General features: G+C 31.4%; 1 protein-coding gene across 3 annotated transcripts in view; it reads left to right on the top strand.

Moving 5' to 3' along the window:
- The window catches only part of LOC143075122 (uncharacterized), a 28,866-nt gene extending 15,574 nt beyond the window's left edge, over positions 1 to 13,292 (top strand). For 2 of the 3 annotated variants that reach the window (XM_076250429.1, XM_076250430.1), the window contains exons 3-11: positions 229 to 337; positions 2,012 to 2,058; positions 3,226 to 3,254; positions 6,840 to 6,968; positions 8,512 to 8,787; positions 9,892 to 9,997; positions 10,581 to 11,080; positions 11,378 to 11,395; positions 12,859 to 13,292. In XM_076250429.1, the coding sequence (XP_076106544.1) occupies positions 229 to 337; positions 2,012 to 2,058; positions 3,226 to 3,254; positions 6,840 to 6,968; positions 8,512 to 8,787; positions 9,892 to 9,997; positions 10,581 to 11,080; positions 11,378 to 11,395; positions 12,859 to 13,082 (1,438 nt within the window). In that variant the 3' untranslated portion in view covers positions 13,083 to 13,292. The remainder of the gene's footprint in view (positions 1 to 228; positions 338 to 2,011; positions 2,059 to 3,225; positions 3,255 to 6,839; positions 6,969 to 8,511; positions 8,788 to 9,891; positions 9,998 to 10,580; positions 11,081 to 11,377; positions 11,396 to 12,858) is intronic. The other variant, XM_076250431.1, reaches the window with a different exon arrangement.
- Positions 13,293 to 14,407: the final 1,115 nt, after the last annotated feature.

Here is a 14,407-nt window from a genome sequence, read left to right as displayed (position 1 = left end):
ACCACATTTTCTTTTTTATATTTAACATTCCTCATTGTTGAACAAACCGTATAGCTGTTCTAAACCAATCGACATAAATTTATATAGCGCCAAAGCTAACAACGTTTTGCTCTATATGTAAACTACATTTGAAAATTACTGTGGCTTTAAAAAAAAAAGGGAATAACATTATTTTTCCATTCACTACTTGTATTGTTTTACATCTTTTGTTTACTTCTTGTCTTATAGGGAACCATTTAATGGCCGTCCATGGCCAGCATCTAGTCCAGTATCTGGAGTGTATGATATAAGAAATTCTACCACGAGACTAATACTACTTAACAACAGAAGGAAGAAGGTTTGTTTATAGTTCAACACTATCAATCTGCAGCAACTTGTTATATCTGTTTTGAATTATCTATTTTTTTTTCGAAATGTTTGATTCTAAACAGTATCACAAAAATACAAAATTTCGAGGAAAATGCAAAACGGAAAGTCCCTGATCAAATTGCAAATCAAAAGCTCAAACACGTCAAACAAATGGGTAGCAACTGTCATACTCCCGACTTGATACAGGCAATTTCCTCATGTAAAAAATGCTTGAATAAACCTGGTTTCAATGGGAGTTTAACCTCTCAATTGTAAACCAGTCGCATCAAAATCCATTATATTGACAACGACGTTTAAACGAATAAACTGATATATAAGGTAACAATCTCAACAGTAGGGGTACATCAGTCAACAGTAAGCAGTCACTATACTGATTAATATTTGATGTCAATTGAAACAGTAGACATAATTATATGGTCTGCTCTATACTGTATTTCAACAGTTTTTGTCCTTCAAAATAACAAAAGCATATGATAAAGAATAGAAGAACATTATATGTTATAAAGATTCGCTGATGTTTAACCAATTGTTCTGCATGATACATTTCCATTTGCCTCTATGTTTTACATGTTATGTAAACGTATAATGAAAACCCTAACAAAACAATCATCAATAGCCTGAACAACACATTTAGAGATGGCAAATGAATAGTTAATAGAAATAAAGATGAGGTATGAGTGCTAATGAGACAACTCTTCATCCAAGTCACAATTTGTAAAACAAAAACCGACAGTATAGGTCAAAGTATGGTCGTCGACATGGAATCTTGGTTCACAGAGAACAGTAACCTATAATTAAAGGGCTATAAAGCCTGCGTATATTAAATTAAAAGTTTTAGGTTGTCAACATAGAACAAAAAATTACTTTTTCTGTAACATAATATTTTAGGAAACGATACTGAAAATGATTGTAGTTTTTGAATAACCATAACTGTTGATAAAAACTAAAATCAAAATATTCTAAGGGAAAATGTTGTTTTATCATACAAAGACGGAAGTTTATAAAGATTGCCGTTGTTTTTTATGTGTAATAAGTTTGTTGTTAAGTTACGTCTTCTTATTACATGTTATAGCTTTATTTTATTAACTGATAATCATAACATCAATGGAATGCAATACTTAAATCATTCAATATTCATATTTGCTTTTTTATACATGACTTTTAAATACGTTTTCTTTATTTACTTTACAAACATGCATGCAATATAATTGAAAAGACAAATTAAAATTATGTAAATCAGCATTGAGTTGACAGCAACTGATAATCATAAAATTGCTTTTGAAACCCATCAACCGTTATGACATAGCTTATAAATTATTGAGTTCAAAATGATTACCTTACGTCAACTCAAGAGGGGAAAAACTAAAAATATAAGTTAAACTTGCCGAAACCTGCTCACATATATTTATATAGATCCATTTCGTGTGACTTATCAATTCGCAGTTACCTAGATTTTTTATACACGACTATGTTTTGTCCTCGGAGTTTATTAACCGACTTGATTTAAGATGATATAATTGGAAAAAAGGATATATCTATAAATCTTGACCAAACGTAATTTACCGATCAATTGACAGTGTAAATTTATATCACTTTTATTATTTGCCAATATAACACTATAGTTTGATTTATTTTCCTACAGGATAGTCAACTGAGAGGACGTAGTAATCCTAGGAAAGAAGAACACAGGTAGGACGCTTTATACTCTACCTTTATAGAAAACATATACCAATTACTGTAATCTTATTTTAAAGATGATCCTTATTAAGGTAATTAGATTGGTTTTACACTATTCTTTTTGGTGGCCCTTTATAGCTTACTATTCGGTGTGAGCCACGGCTCGGTGTTGAAGCACGTACTTTAACCTATAATGTTTTTTTTCAAATTGTGACTTGGGTAGAGAGTTGTCTCATTGGCATTCGTACCACATCTACTTTCATTTACATTAACAATGACAAAAGCTTCCCACTCGTAAAAACAATTCTTGGTGTGTGTAATTATGGAAGAACGTGTAATACTAACCTTTTATTGTTTTATCGGTTTACGATTGTCGTTATGTATATATAAGAATAGTGATATCGTTAAATTGGTTCGAATTAAATGTTCGATCTAATGTATGATTACACTTAGAAGTTTTCTCTGCTTTCATGGAAATATAAGAAAATGATGTTAAATATAGATGTCAAGTTTAAAAATCAATGTTGTACTAATATTCCTATCAACATATTAATCTGTACGAAAATGAATGGAAGCAGAAGCAAACATATCTAAAAAGTAAAATAATGAAAATACCGAATCTGAGGAATATTCAAAACGGAAAGTCCATAATCAAATGGCAAAAACAAAAGCTCAAACACATCAAACGAATTGAATAAGTTGTCATACTCCTGACCTGATACAGGCATTTTCCTATGTAGAAAATGGTGGATTAAACCTTGTTTTATAGCGTATTGTGTTTCTATACGTCGCTAGTCAGATTGGTATATCGCATGAAATGAGATTAGTATATAATGAATGTTCGTGTTCCAAATCCTGAACGGTAAATCCTAAACAGGTTTAACCCACCATTGCTTCTTGAAATATCCTGTACCAAGTAAAGTATATGGCAGTTCTTATCATATAGTTTGTTTCTATGAATGTTGCATTGTTACATGTATCTGTTTTTGTTGCACTTCTGAGTTCTGTCATTTCGTTGTTTTCCTCCTAAGTTTATGTGTTTCCCTCGGTTTTAGTTTGTAACCCGATTTTTTTTTATCTCAATCCATTTATGACGCTTGAACAGCGGTATACCTCTGTTGCCTTAATTTACAATAACTGGTTTCTGGTATAAAACTAATAAAAATACTCATTTTGTAGATACCCAGAGCCTGAAAGACACTCAAGATGTAAGTTGAATATTATATATCAAAAGTTATCATTTTTAGCAAAATTTTACAGTTAAATAATTGAAACCATTTGTAATAATATTAGCAACATGACGGATACCACATCTGGAGCAGGATCTGCTTACCCGTCCGGAGCATATGAGATCACCCCCAGTTTTTGGTGGGGTTCGTTTTGCTTAGTCTTTCGCCTTCTATGTCGTGTCTTATAATGGTTATCTAAAATCATCTGGGATATCTAGGTATAAATAAAAAAATACTAACCATCATTTTCACACTTTTTCCGGGTGTACAAGGTGAAATCATCCATAGATCACTCTGAAAACTTCTGATTAATCTTTTTGTAAATTGGCTCAATATCTTTAATTGTTTTTACATAGGCGGTAATGGTAACGTTTTTTCTTCTAGCTCACAAAGTGAGTTTACTTTTTCCGTAAATTAGCAAACCCCGAACATCCTTTTGTGATGCGGCTCCTTGTGGTAAAATATCCCCTTTTTAACACAATAAGTTCTTTGAAAATTTAATACTTTGAACACATTCAATAGCTCCATAGTTTTTACACATTTATTCTATGTTCCTCTACTTTCCTAATCACCACAAATAATTAAGTTCAGTTATTTGTTAAAAATAGAAACATGTCCAATATCACTACACAGAGATTTTTTCTTTGCACGTGACTTTTGAGTTCCTCATTTCGAGGCGCATTAGGGATGTTGTTCCATATTGCAATCTATAGTTCTGATTTTTCCAAATATTTTTATGTGATCTTCATCGGTTTTGCTTAGTCTTTCGCCTTCTATGTCGTGTCTTGAGTACTATTGTTTGTTTGTTTGTTTGTTTGTATTGTTTTTGTTATGGCGTTGTCAGTTATTTTTCAATCTATGACTTTGACTGTCCCTTTGGTATCTTTTGCCCCTCTTCTTGAAGTTTTCATTTGATTTAGGGTTAGTAGATGTTAACTACGTACACACTTCGCTACCTTAGATTAACTACGTTGTTATCAGAAATATCTAATTGTTTAATAATGTACAAGGTAAGGAGATGTTAACCTTGTTCCGAGTACTCTTCATGATTCACGGTTAGATATTTAGCCTGTTCTGACTTGGTCTTCTTTGATGGAGGGTAAGGAGGAGTTAACTCTGTCCACGCTTGGTCTTCTTCTGATTCAGGGTTAGATGTTTAGCCTGTTCTGACTGGGTCTTCATTAAAGCATTGTAAGATATTAAGTCTGTTCTTTCTTGGTATTTTTGAAGCAGAGTTAAATGATTAGCCTGTTCTGTCCTGGTCTTCTTTGAAGCATGGTAAGATGTTAACCTTTTATACTCTTGATCTCTGTTTTATTAATTGTCGAATGTTTGGCCTGTATTGGTACGATTCCGGGTTAAATGTTAACCATGTCAAAAAACTTTTTTTACTAATGGTTAATAGATGTTAACCCTGTCTATTCACTTGAATCGAATGTTGGATTGCAACAAAACACAGAACTACCAAAAACTTGCAAGTATCTTTATGACATTATGAACAGAAAACTTGTTTAATATTGAAAAGTTAAAGTGTGCAATCATTCTTTTAACGCATACAATCTCTTTAACTTAGATATCAAAAGAGTTCATTTTATAAGATGAACTGACGACAATATAAATACTATTCTCTGTTAAGTGTATATTAAGTAAGCATAGTGTTTTTTGTGTTTTCATTGAACACATTTAAGCAATTCATTTTGGTATGCATACCTTTATGCATATTATTTAGTAAACATATTGAGTTGAAACGAAAACGTTTTAATAATAACATTAATTTAAAAACGTTAAACGAACAGAAATAGTTAAAGTTGTTGGTCCCATTTAAAGTTTAAAATTTGCGGTGATTAAAAGCATAAAATTTCCAATATCAAAACCATCGATAAAAATTCAAAATGTAAAATCTATATAAAATACTGGTCAGTATTATATTAAACATGTAATCCAGTATGATAGTTTCTGACAATAAAATGATACATGTAGTCACTACTTTTGACGTTTTGATTTTCTTGAATTTATTTCGCATTTTGGACGATTGCTTTATAACTGAATATAAGTCATGTTGATAGAACTTATTTCGAATAAAACAAATTGATGATATTTTCGTGTCCACTCCTTCTGCCAATATAAAATCCAGCTGATCGCATATACTCCTTTTTGTATTGATCTACTGGTGATAAAGCAATAGATATTCAGTCATCACAAAACTTTCCACCTGTATTAATGTCAATATTACAGGTTATCTAAATGTAAGCACCGTTATCACCTTTGCGTCTGCTTAAGAGAAGGTATCTCGCAGTCCATAAGCTAGTTGTATGGCATACCACGTATTGTTCTCTTTAATCGTTTTCCAAAAGCTTTAAAACAGGTTATTTAAAATAAATCTCTTACAATTAGCAATTTTTTTTCTCAATGTTTCATACAAGATAAATAAAAGGAAAAGCAATTGATCGAGGGCCCCAATTGTTCATAGCCAGGTGTATATGATAGTTTTCGGATTAATTTTTTGCAACCATTGGTAAACATCATATTCTGTAATTTTTACAGATCAGTTTTTTTGTATTTATAAATCAACAATGGCAGATAATGGTCGATGAGGGACTTTCCGTTTAAAATTTTTGTTTGGAGTTCGGTAAAGAAGATTTTTTAAAAACTAAAATAGTAAAACAAAATAACTTGTTGATGCAACCATAAACTGTTCTCGTCATTTTTAATTTTTCTAGTGGATTCAATCTTTGACTGGCATGATCAACAATGTCTCTCATGGTCAATCACACAATCCTCTTAAAATTGTAATCCCTATACATAAAAAAAATCACTGAAATCTTATGAGAGCAATAATTTTCTTCAAATACAAAATTGAAAACATTTTTATCAATTGGAAATAAATTTCATTCGTATTCCTTACGGTTTCGTATTTTAGAATAGATTGACAATATCGAATATATGAATACAATGTTTACAAAACTAAATACGCCCGGGAAGATTCTTTAATTTGATAATAATATTGTTGATCTTTATGACGTTAAGGTTGCAAACTATGTTGATCTTTATGGCGATAAAGTCGAAAACTGTGTAATACATTTCTAGTGCGCTTTGGTAACATCTAATGTTGTATAAAATTATTTTAATATCATCTAAAAACTACAAACGAAAGATAAAATGATTGGCATCTCCAAGAATTACATATTATAGCAAATGTTATTTCCATTTTGAATAATTTTGTGAGAATAGTTATCAAAGGTACCAAGATTATAATTTAGTACGCCAAACGCGCGTTTCATCTACATTAGACTCATTAGTGACGCTCATATCAAAATATTTATAAAGCCAAACAAGTACAAAGTTGTATAATTTGTGAGAAATTTCAAAATAAAATCATTCAAAAAGAATTTATTGTGATAAACTAAGGCTCACCAAATGCGACTGACTCTCTGTCGCAATCGGTACATATTAAAACATTATAAAAAGATAAATCAAGATTTCCCAGGTGAACTAAAATTTGCAATTATCAGTTTGAAATGTGTGTTTTGCCTGATATAACTTATATATCTATCTATACTATAGCTTCCACACCTGTAAACAGAGAATACCATACCAGTTGTTTAGATTCCAGTTCACCTTACTATGAGCCAGACGTAGATTTGGATATGGATTGGTTAAACCGATCACAACGCCCACAAAATAGATTCGCAGGTACGCATGTAGAAAAAAAAAATGCGTTTCATTGTGATGCAATTCTCATCGAGTATTGGCCACACCTTGCAAACAATATGTAGTCGAAATGAAGGCAACAGTAGTATATCGCTGTTCGAAATTCATCAATCGATTGAGAAGAAATAAATTCCGGGTTACACACTAAAACTGAGGGAAACATCAAATATAATAGGAGACCTACGGCACAACAGAAACACAACATTAAAATGTAACACACACAGAAACGAACTATAATATAACAATGACCATTTTCCTGACTTGGTACAGGACATTTTAAGAAAAAAATGGTGGGTTGAATCTGGTTTTGGGGCATGCCAAACCTCCTGCTTATATGGCAATATTAAATATAACATTGAAACGACATCATTACAAGACAGGACTACAATGCAAACAAATGGGAGATCATATAGGACAGAGAAACACACGAATAATAGCAAAGGGTACCAGGTTAAAAATGTAATACGCCTGACGCGCATTTCATCCTCACAAGACTAACATGTGACGCTCAAATAAAATCAGTTCGAAAGCCAAAACAAGTACAAAGTTGAACAGAATTGAGGACCAAAAGTTCCCCAAAGTTGTGTCTAATACGGCTAGGGTTTCCTGCCTGGGATTACAACATCCGTATTATTACTTTTGCAAACAGTATTTTTTTATAAAATGACTATATAATAGATATACATGATAAAACCGGAGTGGTGACTTACTACAGAATAAAACCAGCACATAAACAATCACAGCCGAATTAGCCAAAGCGAAAAACGCACAAAGTGACGTCACATTTGAATTTCTAAATCCCCCCCACCTCCCCCCCCAAAAAAAAAAGGGGGGATTGAATTCTATAGCAGATTTGTTAGACTGATATAACATTTATTAATATAAATGAGAATTACAATACTTAATTCTTAATTAATATGAAACTTGAAGTACTTAGATAATTAATTGTATTATCTGGGCTTCTAAATCAAACTGTAAACCAAATATATCGTATGAATTTAGTTGATCCAAACTAAAATCTAAAAAATGAACTGGGTGATTAATCATCTTTACCGTAACACTCGAATACAACAGAAAAAAAAACCCAATTTACAACTACAAACTATAAGAAATTTGAGAAAATTCGATGAGAAAAACAAATATAACATCAAAACTACATACATGAATTTTGGATAGAAAAGTATCGTGATACTTCTTATAGCAATGCGAATTCACACTCAGCAAAACAGTCACAATCGGGAATAAGTCACGTTCGGGAATTAAAAGATCAGACGAAATGATGACAAACCATAATCTAATACAAGGTAAAAATGTCCTTTGTTAGTTGGGACAAAGACACATCGTCTGGATTGAAACATATCAAACAAAAAATCGAAAAATAAACAATATACCAAAATTACAACGACGTTTTACCAATACTCCTGATGATCCCGAAATATGCTAATAGAATCTTTATTGTAATTTGTAGAACACAATTGTTTATTTTAGATTATTTCGTATCTCAATTTTGTTTATATATTTTTAGCGGGCTCAGCTGTGAACCCCAAACGTCATACTTCCTGCCAAGTTCCGTCAGATCCGAGAGCATTCGATATTCAACTACATTCAATGACTGGCCGACCAAATAGTAGAACCTCATTACCCGCCAATTTCGGGAAAAGTCCGATGATGGGTCAGAGGCAGTTAAATCCTGGAGAACAACGATATTTTACCAGTATTTCAAGAGTTTACAGTAACAATCAAATGATTCGATTGAAACGAAGACAATACATAGATCTACTAAATCAACAATTGTCAAAAGGTAAATTCAATATAATTTGTTTACACAATATATCGAATGGCATGTTAGTCTTATTCACTCGACATATTCAGTATTATGAAACATCCGAGTGTCTCACATAAAAAAGACTATGAGAAAGATTATACATTGGATTATTACCTTAGACAATGAATAATGCCTTTGATTAAATACTTGAAAATTAATTCGTTCTAGTTAAAAAAATCTTTTTATCTTGGATTAAAAACTGCGACATGTTTGTTAGATTTTTCTTATCATTTATGTTTATTTTATATATTATTTATAACATATTCTTAAATAATCTAGGTCTTTTTTTTTTTACATTATTGATATGTTCGTGTGTAACCTTTCCTCTCTGTTTTGTTATCAATACAATGCTGCTCAAAAATTGCATGTTTTGATTAAATTCTGATGTTTGAATGGTCAATTGAAAATGTCACATAATCACTTTATTGTAAATAACCATATATTGACTTGAGACATCATTCTCGGTTTTATTGTGTTTTAAAGTTTACAAGCACTATTCAATTTTTAAGTTTACTAAGAAAGATAACTCTCGCGTTCATAAAGTAATATTATAGACCGTTAACACTGAACATTTGAAACACGAAATAGCTATGGCAATTCTGCAGGTTTTAGCGAAAAATAAAAGAAGAAAGAAAGAAAATGAGCATTGGAGCCTATGAAAAAGTCTGTTTGATCACATAGTTTACAACACAGTAATTTAAGTTTTTTTTAAACTTCTATATTTGAAACATGTTTTTCCTCTGGTTTTAAGTGTGATTAGCTGTAGTTGCTCCAATGAGCATACAGTTGTGTCATTTACAAAACAGAAACTCGTCATAAACAACTTTTTATGATAATATCAATATAAAATTGAGAATGGAAATGGGGAATGTGTCTAAGAGACAACAACTCGACCATAGAACAGACAATCAGTGTTCATTACCTTTAATTGTATCTTCTGAACCGATTTACGTGATTTAGCATTGGTAAACTATTAGTGCGTACATTTTAATACAATAACTGCAATTTTCATTCGCTTTCCGTTATCAAATGAATTATACATTTGAAATTGCTTTGTTTACTATAGGTAAATAATTTCAGGTTTATATACAAAGAAAGAATACGAACGATACAGAGACTTTATAGCTTTAGGGAGACAACGACAGTACATGCAAATTAAAGGCAGAGCAGCGTCAGCGCCTGTCAGGTAAAATTACTTTACACTTAGTAGACTTTTGTTTAACATCTTACCTTTTTTTATTATAGGCTCAAAAAGGAAAACGTTATTAAGTAAAAGTATTACCAAAGATTATGATAACGGTACATTAAGCGATCTGACCATTCCACAGTTATGACCAAAAACAAAAAACAATATTTTTAGCAAAGCATAAACCAACATTTTTCCCAAAATAAATGTTGATTTATATCGTCTAACAGTTAAACTTAATTTTGTATGTTTGTGAATGTGTCTGTCAAAGAAATCAATGTAAATTGTCTTTAACTATAACGTGGGCTAAATAACGTTTGCCTTATTAAATGTTTTTTTCTTAAATTAATCAAAATGTATTTTTAGATCTTTGACTGATGTGAGGCATTGTACGGTTTAAAAAAAAAACTTAAGAATCAAATACTACTACGACATAATATTTCTTTTATCAACGATTAGGTTGTTGTTTCTGTAAACAATGTTTTGTCATAACGTCAATAGGTAATGCATGTGTTGTGCTCTGAAATTATTTGTTTGTTTTATTTTGTTTATTTTAACACTGGGGTTTGGTTATCTTTCTTAGAAGAAGTACTTCTACAGGAGATGAGACAAGCAGAAGTATATCTTCAGTTTCCGGTGACGATAAATCGTCAATATCAGAAAAAAATACAAAGACAAAATCGGAAAAAGACGTGTCGCCATACAGTACAACACAGCAACCCAAACGTTCCCAAACACCAGATAAAAGACCACAGAGTGAAAAATCTAACTCTTCAATAAAGAGCACATCTTCAGGGCGCAAGTCACCAGATAAGTCATCAAGGTCAACGAGTGCAAAATCAACGACATCTTCAATAAGGGCTGACGACAACAAACAATCGGAGGAACATGTGAAACAAGCAAAGGCGAATGAATCAGAATCAAAATCAGAACCTAATGACATTGATGAAAAACAAAACGACAATATAGCGAGGCAAGAGGAAACAACAGGAAACGATTCAGATACAAATATTCCTTCTGCGAAACAGTATTCAGCACGAGAAGGTCATGACCGACCCAAATCGAGGCTAGGACATATTCCAGGTAAAATGTCTTAGTGTTGCACAATTAACCCATTTTCATTGAATTCACAATCTCTTTTATCCCATAGTTATACTTAGTGTTGCCTTTATGTTACGAACAAGAGACATTTTTAAATTCTGACAAGATGAAATCTATTTTGGTTGTCGAATATTAGTCCAACTGTTAAGAATGTAAAGATCAATTTGCAGGAAACAAAACAAATGAAAACTTGTTTTTCAATAAATCAAAATCTTAATCTTTAATGTTTATTAATATATGTTAAAACACTTGATTGTAAATTATATGTCTTTTAAACAGGGCGAAGTGCAAATACAGGTAAAATTAAATGCATGAATTATTGGTTGATAAATAATTGATTTTTAAAAGATACAATGTCAACTCCTCAAGCAGACATTTATTACTATCATTAACACTCTTCATAACTAATTTTATCATCCTACTCATAATTCACTGTTATATTTTATTGAGTGTGGCTCCACGTTTATAAGCATGATGACCAAACACATCAAATTAATAAAGACACAGTTATGGGTGTTTGAAACATAATATATATTACAGTATAAGCATGTTCAACTCATTCACGTTTGATTTGAATTTGACACAGACAATGATTGAATGGTATAAAGATAAATGAATATAAACAAAACTTTTGCAATCCTATGGAAATAACCTCAACATATATACCAGATTAAGTTTTGTATGTACGACAGGCGCGCGTTTCGTCTACAAAAGACTCATCAGTGACGCTCGAATCCAAAAAAATATGAAAGGCCAAATAATGTACGAAGATAAAGAGCATTGTGAACCAAAATTTCTAAACGATTTGCCAAATAAAATAAAGCTAAGGTCATCTAGAAACTAGCGTTCTACAAGGTAATGCGTATAAATGAAACTAAAAATATATGGCATAGGGACCTTGTACGTACGGATAATGATATTATCATTCATAACATGTACTATTGTGTGTCTATACATATTTTCTTTTACCTTCTTTAACATGTGTTGTTCTGGAATCAATGAACGCGAGAGGTCATTAATATAATACCATGAATACCGTTAACAAAGTTATAGATATAAGAAGATGAGTGCCAATGAGACAGCTCTCCATCCAGCTAACAGTTTGTAAAAGTAAACCGTTATAGGTCAAAGTACGGTCTTCAAAATAGAATCAAACTGATCGGACATTCCGTCTCCGTCTGCGTCATTAAACTTTTGAGTTCAGTCTGTTATGAAAGGGGTTTGCAAACATACATGACTTTGTCAAACCTTCATCGAATTTTATAACACTTGGACGGTCATTTTTGTCATCAAAAGATAAGATCATGATGTATATTTTTTATGTTTCTGAAAAAGCAAAATGTTGAAAATGTATTTTCATAATTATCCAGTTCGACTGAAGTTAGTGTTGTCTTGCTGTTATCATTTATCTGCATTCTTGGACCAAAATGTTCAAACCCTTAATATCTATGTTAAAACTGTAAAATGCACAAATGATATAAAACTTTGATAGACACTTATTCAAAACTACTAGACTACACCTCGAGAAATCCGTTTGATATTTCACATTTAAATGGACCTCGTTTTTGATATATAGGATTTTAACCTTACAGCAGCAGCCATAGATAATAGACAACACGAATGAATAATTTATGTAAATTATGCTTTATTATGTTCTTTGAGTGATGCAATAAGATAGACTAAAAATTTAAGGTAGTTGTTAACAATTTATCGGTTAATCAAATCTTAGTGATTAATAGAAATTATTGGTACATTTTCAGAAGACGACGACAAATCTTTGCAAGATAAAGACAGTAAAGATGACGACAAAACTGAAATTGAGAAAGTATTTCAAAGTGACAACGTGGAAAGTACCGAAGAATCTACGCAAAATTCGGAACAAAAACCACAGGAGGAACACAATCAAAAGACTAAAAAATCACGTGATTCAGACAGTGATAGTTCTAGCGACGAAGAGAAAGATCCAGATAAACTTCAGTACTGATGACGTTATACCCAATTTTTTGCATTTTGATGTACGTAAGAGTACACACTTTTATTACGTTTAAGGAACGCCTGTATTATACAAAATACACAACAATGTGATATAGTTAGCAAACTAGATCGTACGGCTAGAACAATTTCGTATGACTTGTGGTAACACAAAATATTTGTTTTTGTTTCAAATTTATTAAAAAAGATAGTTCACGGCTAATCCTTATGTTTTATCTATTGTCACAGGTTTTTTTTTTATATTCGAAGCACATAATAGTTGTACCACACCTTCATCAGAACAGAGCTTTATATTCTTCAGTCAATGCATGCTCTGTTCTTTGGTACGTCCATTCTGTATTAGGTAGGTTAATTGCAATGAAGTTGTTTTCACCTGAACTCCGTATTTACAACAAATTCACTGAACATGAAACTGTGATCCTATGAACGTATATGGTGTTCTATTGACGTATAAAAAATAAATCAGTTAATTGTTAAATTTATTATTAATTGTTTGGATATATGTTGTAGATTCTTTTCCGACTTTAGTCCGATGTTTCTTTTGATAAATTGACCTGATAATACAACATGTTTTAAATGGTCTGATCAGTCTTTCAATCTGTTTTTGCAGCTTTTATAGTTGATATATCCTTTATAACTGGTTCTAGTTGTCACTTGTTCAAGTTGACATAAAAACTTGTCCAAGTAGTATTTTAAACTGGTCATTATTCAACATGAACAAAAGTTTAACTATGTTGATTCTTATGTTATTAACATTTTATTACCAATTCTCTGTAAGGACCATACTATTTAAATAGGAGCTTGGAAATGAATGTTCTTAGAATTCAGTCATACTTTGTCAAATGATTCATCTCATCATATAACATTACTGCAAGAAAAAAAAATTGGAAAAATTTAGTGCGTTACCATGGTTATGGGAACCAGTCGATTTCGGCTCTGTTTTAGGCCTTTTTTTAAGGAAAAAAGAGCATTTTCCAGTCTCAAATAAAACAAAACAACTACAAATTGAAGGAAATGCAATACCATTCATGCTTTATACACTTTATTGGTAATATTTTTACTACATCTCAATCATTTCAGTTTAACACATTCTCAAGAAAAATATAGTACAAACATGTGCTAATTTCAGAAAATCTACAATTTCAGAATTTTGCATTTTTTGGCATAATTTAAACTAATTTTACTAAAAGTTGTCAAAACAAATTGGAATTGATCTTTTGTTCACCAAGTAGGTATATCATTAATAAATTCAGAAAAAAAAAAAAAAGTGGGGTCTCGATGGATGATCCATTAAAAATCATGCTAAAAATAGCATAA

Source organism: Mytilus galloprovincialis, chromosome 5 (assembly GCF_965363235.1).
Source record: "Mytilus galloprovincialis chromosome 5, xbMytGall1.hap1.1, whole genome shotgun sequence".
Lineage (NCBI taxonomy): Eukaryota > Metazoa > Mollusca > Bivalvia > Mytilida > Mytilidae > Mytilus > Mytilus galloprovincialis.
The sequence above is the reverse complement of the archived record's forward strand: the minus strand, read 5'-3'. Positions and strand labels throughout refer to the sequence as shown.